The sequence below is a fragment of the Pinus tabuliformis genome, chromosome 6 (genome assembly GCF_031772625.1).
Source record: "Pinus tabuliformis cultivar Carrire ecotype Pingquan chromosome 6, CPIR1, whole genome shotgun sequence".
Lineage (NCBI taxonomy): Eukaryota > Viridiplantae > Streptophyta > Pinopsida > Pinales > Pinaceae > Pinus > Pinus tabuliformis.
This window is the reverse complement of record NC_142292.1, coordinates 776,638,098-776,645,280: the sequence shown is the minus strand read 5'-3', so window position 1 is coordinate 776,645,280 and position 7,183 is coordinate 776,638,098. Positions and strand designations below refer to the sequence as shown.

The following is a 7,183-nucleotide window of genomic DNA, read 5'->3' as shown; positions in this document are numbered from 1 at the left end:
TGATAATGAGAAGTCATAGGTTAAATTCTCTCACACTCCTAAAATGCTTCATAATTAAACCAACATAAAATGTGATGCCTTCAAATAGATTTACTTAGTACAAATATTCTATAAACATAAAAGATCACCCATCTTTAAAAAAAAACAAAAAACACAAAACAAACAAACATCCATCTAATTTTAAAATCACATCCCAATAAACACCACATTAATATACTAACCTAAATTCCTTTTGCATTTGAATCAATCAAATCTCAAAAAAGATCAAGTCACTCATTCCATAAATCTAAAATAATATCCAAAATCTAGAAATTTCACACGCTGAACGAAAATACTGTCAAACTAAAATGACGTTGGTTGGTGATAGTATTAAAATTTAGGACATCGCTGAATTTTGTGACTAGCTATGTTCATCGTAGCTGAGCAAGCTTGCGGATTTTCTTCCGGATAGCTTATACACAAGCTGCATAAGAGCACCTCATCCATAACTTTATTGGCGGTGTTTTTATATGTATTGGGAGAACGTTTATTGAGCATGTCTTGTCAAAAACCTCTCTAAAACCTCAGTCCTCAACACGTCTCAATGGCGTTGGTTGCCGTATACACGGAGCCTTGTTTCATCTTATCCAGATTCCTCACACCAGCACCCTCCCACGGCTCATCTTTTACGCAAGGAAACCATGCTGCTGCTTCTTTTAATCCAATTCTCAAATCTCCAGAATGGAGCAAAACAAAAAGAAAGGGCAGCCAAATATGTAGGTGCACAGCTACAGGGCAGCCTAAGAACAGGAGAGAGACGCCCAGAAAGAGATCCGAGAAGGGCATCGATCCTGTTGGGTTCCTGGAGAGAATTGGTATTTCACATAAGACATTTGCACAGTTCCTTAGAGACAGGTAATTGCTCACCACTATGGCAGTGCATTCAGTATTTTGTATTGAAAAGCTCTTGCACTTGATACTGTCGTTGTTTCTCTGGGCTTCTTTCTGGTCTAAAATTTAGTCTGCTTGCCAATTGCAAGTTTATTTAATTTTTCTCTGGCGAATATACACTTGGTTTTTCGTCAACTTGTTCATGGTAAATAGTTTCAGAACCATCTCAAAAAACTACCCAAAAAACACATATGAAACTTGGAACGGTATTATACTATTATGTTCCATCCCCACCTCGACGTCTCTACGCCTAATCAAGTCTATTAACAAGCTATGATAATGTAAAACCAATGATATTGGGTACCTTGCTCCATACGCTGGTTTGGTCATTTGGTTAAGGGTTCCTGTCTATCCATGTCTAAAGTATCGAGTTCTGTATGCAAATATTTGGCTTGTCAGTCGTTCCACTATTGGAAAAAAAAGAAAGACCTACAAGCAAAATTCCTCAGAAATGTGTGAATGTCTGGGTGGGCGGGACAGGATGGGCATTGCAAGACAATGATTGATGCACACCCTGCGCCAATCCCTGCACCTCATTCCTACGATTTTAGCAGGTCTCATTTCTGTGTAATCGGTATTTTAGGATATATTTCACAATGTACATGGCAATCCAGTTACACTGGAGCATTGGAGAGCTTCGGCCTGGATTTTAATGCATTTGGGGCTAACCAATATGCCCCTCCTGGAAAACCTTAGAATGAGCATTAGTTAATGAAGCAATAGAATGTTTTAAAATATACTTTTTCTTGTATCTTCAGTAGGGTGCCACAGCCCCCATATTGGCAGTCTCCGAAGCAGTGTTACCAGAAACCTTATCAGGAGACCCATTTCTTGTTCCATTTCCGTTTTTATTTTCAGTCCCATTCCCATCTTGACTCTACACTAGCATATTACTAATCAATTTTATATGCATAATATAAGCAGATTGGGGAGGGTTCATGTTTCTATAAGATGCTCTACTGCTGTTTCTTGTTACACTTATGTTCCCTTGCAGTTTTCCATTTCACATCTCCAGTAACATGGTTCCCAAGCCACATTGGGAACATGGGTGCGCAATATGGAGTTACATTTGAAACCTGAGCCTTACCAATATAAAACCAAATTGGCAAACCAAACCTATGCCACAAGGTATGCTGAAGTTCAACCTTAAGAATCAAAATTTGGCGAACTTTTTGAGGTTCGGCAAACCTCGTCATCATTGACCAAGTCCATAGCTCAAGCTCATAACATCATGTCACAGCTCAAGCTTGCAGTTTCCAAGTCCTTGATAACATTTTTTGTCTATTAAGTTTTAACGTTGATTTCTTACTGTTTTGTGCTATATTTCATAATAAAGTTAATATATATATATATATATATATATATATATATAGAAAATGTATATAGACGAACCTAAGGGAAAATCTCATCAAAAAAATTTGAACTTGAGTTGAGCCTCATCATTGTCGAACTTGAATTTGTACCCAAACCATGTAACTTAGAACCAAAGATCTTAAAATTTTGTACCCGACTCTGCATGCTGACATTAACTTTAAATCCTAGAAACTCTGAGAATATATGCTATATGTGGAGATGTATTCCTGCTTCAGGCCTTCAATATAATCTATAAGATCCGGAATATATATCACCTCAATTTGTGCCCTGTGTCTTAGGTAGAGGAATGAAGTACAGGGCTATTGTTTGGTAGTTTTAATTTGTTTTACTTTGTTGTGTAGATAAGATGAGATAAGATGATTTTATTAGTATCCAACTAGTGACCACAAAAGTAGGTCAACGAGGCTAAAGCAGTACATCCAGTGTAGGAACAAAGTGGGAGTGCGAAAGCTACTCCTGGAAAATAGTAAAAGCAAAAAAGGATAAAGAACTGAGTGTCTAGCCAAGAAAGATATAAAGAAGGTGCAAGCTTGCAAGTACAAGGAAGATGCTAGAAATTGGCAAGTCTCGGTGCTGAACAGGAGAGTATGTGAATGCCCAATGGAACTTGCGGTTGAACAATGTTAAATTTCAGACCATGGTAAGCAGATTCTGTACTTATTTAAATTAATCTAAATTTAGGTACCTTAAAAGCCGAAAGCCTCAGTCAAAACAACAACCTTTGAATATGTTAATCTACAAACCAATATTACTGGAAATTATGAACAACAAACACATAATGCAGAACTCCCAACACTCCATCTATCTGCTATTCACTGAAAAAGAAATACACTGCAATAGCTAAAAACTAAAACCTGCCAACCAATATAGTGGTGCACTTTGCATCTCCTTTATATGATAGGAAGAGATGGGAAAGTACAATGAATTTGGACACATGCAAAAACCACTCTGTTTGACTGTTTTAAACCTTGACCCTAATCTCCGTTGGAAATACTGAGAAGGGGGGGTGAATTAGTATTCCTTTTCAATTGTTACTTATACCAGTTAAATCAATTATATTTAGAACACAAAATAAGCAATAGGAGTAAATTCTTTTATTAATATAATCTTTATAATGAATCAAGTACAATATATAGGGCTCCAACCCTTGATGAAGACACCGATCTTCAATTCCTAGGCTCCAACCTGTTGCCAAGCACCAACTTGGTCTTTTGTGAGGCTCCAACCTCTAGGGCTCCGACCCTATCTTGTCAAGGCACCAACCTTGGATTTAGGAGCACCAACTCCAAGGACACCAATCCTTCCAATTCTGAGGCACCAACCCCAAGGGCTCTGACCCTCTGCTATATTTTGTTTAGATATGTTTGGTTGTAATTCTCTGCTCCCAAAATCTTCTTCATTGAATTCTGTCAATTTACAGCTTCACTCCTACATCAATGACAACCTGTCTTCATGTGAAGGACTCTTCACAACTCTTCATATTGCCCAAACAGAGTTTGCAAAGTTACCTCATGATGATTTCAAATAGGCATCATGATCTCCAATAATGTCTCCAAGATTTGCTGAAGCTTTCCAACAAGATATTTGCGCTAAGCCTCAATGTATGCACAAAAACAATTCTTTGTTTTCAAGCCTCTATTCTTATCATTGCAGTAACTACTTCAGGAGAGATTGTCACGGTATCTTACTTCCAAGGAACAAACTCACAAATATTTCAATGCTGGTGTTGTCTACTGTTTCCTTCAAATGATGACTGATGAAATCTTACTTTGTTGGTTTGAGGTTATACAGATCTTCACAAAAATGTTCTTCAGTTTGCGGTCTGTACTTCTTCTAATTCATCATAGGTCCGAGCCTTTCAAAGATTAAACCAATCAACAAAATTTCTCGACCTTCGGCTTCCTTCTTTTCTGCTAGACCTTCGACTTCCTTCCTTCCTGCTCGACCTTCGGCTTCCTCGATTTCGTTAAGTTCATGAGTTTTGAACTGTTACTTCTTATCTATATACACTCACACAAAATCCATCCTTAAGGTGAAACATTTAACTTGTATTTATATATGTTACATAAAAAAGACACGTCTATTGCAGGGAGGCCGACTTGTACATGAGGTGGCACATTTAAGATATATCGGAGGGCCTTTTGTTAATATTCAATTAATTATAACATAGCCTTGTTATATACGGAAATCACATCATAAGAGAGGCTATACCCATATTGGAGGTCCCACATGCCACGTTATTCCTTTAATCCCGCAATCGCAACTTTCATGATAATCAGAGGTTTTACAAGTGTGCACATGCTCTGTCTTTCGATATCAAAATCACTGATATTCACATATCACTCCATAGTGGTTGCGATTATTTAATAAACTGTTTTAATAACTTTGTTGGGCCCACCACCTTATTGCAATCGTAATTTCATAAGACTCCCGCAATCGCAACTTTATGAAAATCCACATTAATAGAGATCCCCACACGCCACGTCATAGTTTTAATCGCAATCACAACTTTCGGAGGTTTACACATAACATAGCCGATTCCTTGACGGAGCAGATGCGATATAATATTAAACAGTCGTTAATAAATCTGTCGGGTCCACACCCTCTATTGCAATCGATGATTTGGCCGTGTCAACCCTTAAGACTTGTGATATGAAACTTCCAATGCGATGGTTGCGGTATTTCTTTAGGGCGTATCATAATGGAGTGATCGGGTCTGTACTACATATTGCAATTGGCAGTCCGACGGTGGCCACCCTCTATGATTTGCGTAACTTTCGATAGTCGGACGCGATGTTATATTAGGTCTGTTACTATAACTTGTTTGGGTCCGCGTATTATATCACAATCACTGTTTTTAGTGTGACATACCTTTAAGACTTTGTGATACCTTCCGATGTGGTGGACGCGATGTTTCATTAAGGAGTATTGTAATGGTCCGGCGGGTCCGCAATACACATATCGCAATCGACGGATTTGGGGCGGTGATACATAATAAACTTTATGGTTTGCGATTATGCGACAGATGCGATATTATATTGAGTTGTATTACAATGGTGCAGCGGGTCCGCAATGATATCGCAATCACAGGTTTTGGGTGGTGACATTTATGACTTGCGATACATAACTTCTGATAGTGGCAGGCGCGATATTACATTAGAGCTTGTTCTATTGGAACAGTTGGGTTCGCAACTCAAATCGCAATCACAGATTTCAATGTGACACGTAATAAAGCCGCTGATATAATATATTGCTGATATGTTAACTCCGATGCGCTGTGGACTTTTGTTAAAAGGTTTCCACGGTTTGTTTCTTAGATTGGCTTCTTAGCTCCTCTGCCGATGTGTTCCTTTTTGCTACTCGATGCCTTCCAATGACCTCTTCCTCTTACTCTTTGGCTTTCTCTTCCAATGGCTTCCGATACCTTTCCTCCTTGGGTCCACTGCATCAATGGGCAACCTCACATGTCACAAGCATTTGCCATCACAAACACTGCCATATTGACATCAATGACAACCTAGATTAACAAATCTCATCATCTAGTATGCCCTCCTTGCATGAGTAAGAATGTCAAGTGAGAGTGCCTCAACTGGAGGTTTCATTGAAGCATACATGCATGCATGCTCTCCTTGAAATTTCCATTTTCTACCCAAAATTGGAAAAAACATTGCAAGCATCTTGCACTGTAGCTAATTATGGAGATGCGAGATCTGAGACTAAATTGAAACAAGTTTGAACTAGAATTTGGTGCATGTGTGTGCCTCCTAACTCTTCCCTACATAACAACAACCTGTTTCCCAAAGCAACTAGTGCTATGCCTAGCTCCATCAATCATCAATGCTATACTTGCATCCCATTGTATGGATCTGCTGTCACTATTGCACCACGAGGAAGGAGCGACAACTACTGAGAAACCAAGTAAAAACTCTAGCACTCCCTCTTTGCGAGGAAGGAGCGGCAACTACTGAGCAACCAAGTAAAAACTCTAGCACTCCCTCTTTGTGAGGAAGGAGCAACAACTACTGAGCAACCAAGTAAAAACTCTAGCACTCCCTCTTTGCGAGGAAGGTGTTCTCTACCAAGCCAAAACTCTCTGTCAAAGTCTTGGAATTCCCCTTTGTCAAGGGCTTAGTCAAAATGTTTGCAACCTATGAATCCAAAGGAACAAATTGTTGGATTATTGGTATCTTGGCATCCTGCTGAGCTCTATTGTAATGTCCCCAGAGGGATTAATTAACCCAAGGGACGAAGTAGCCTATCAATCCCTGTAGGCTATAGTCCTTGATAAAGGGGAAAACCCCAAAATACCCAAGGATGGGCAAGTTTTGGGGCAGCTGGGGAAAAAACCCCAAAGTGGGGGCTTGGTGTGAACATCACTCAATTAATTAGAGAGAAAACCCCTCTCATGGTGTAGTATATGTAATGTGGCAAATTAGATCGTGTTTGCTTTTGCCATAGGGTTGATCCATAAATCTTGAAAATTGTTAAGTTTGTTGGATTTTGAGTGAGATCTAAAATTCTACTATCTCTATATGAAATCCAATGAGGTCGGAACCACTCTCAAACATCTTGAGTCAATTAATGGTAATGTTAAAAATTTAAGTACTTTAAGAATTTTACATTACCATTAGGGAGCATCTAGGAAGTGTCTAGGGAGCATCTGAGGAGCACTTGGGGAGTGTCTAGGAAGCATGACAGGATCATAGATCAACACATGGGAGAACGGTTTGGCACGTAGCACTTTTGAATTTGTAGGAAGTGTGCAAATTGAGCTTGAATCACGGTTTTGGGGATGCTTTGGCCACGGTTTTGCATGGTGCGCAGTTTTGGGTTCTGATGCATTTGGGGGTGAGGGGATGGTTCCAACAACGCTGCATGT

At 39.2% G+C, this 7,183-nt stretch overlaps 1 protein-coding gene across 2 annotated transcripts in view; it reads left to right on the top strand.

The window, feature by feature from the left end:
• The first annotated feature begins 312 nt into the window (after nt 1-312).
• The window catches only part of EMB2729 (Alpha amylase family protein), a 421,581-nt gene continuing 414,710 nt past the window's right edge, over nt 313-7,183 (top strand). For both annotated transcript variants that reach the window (XM_089421556.1, XM_089421555.1), the window contains exon 1: nt 313-894. In XM_089421556.1, coding sequence (XP_089277682.1) covers nt 681-894 — 214 coding nt within the window. In that variant the 5' untranslated portion in view covers nt 313-680. The remainder of the gene's footprint in view (nt 895-7,183) is intronic.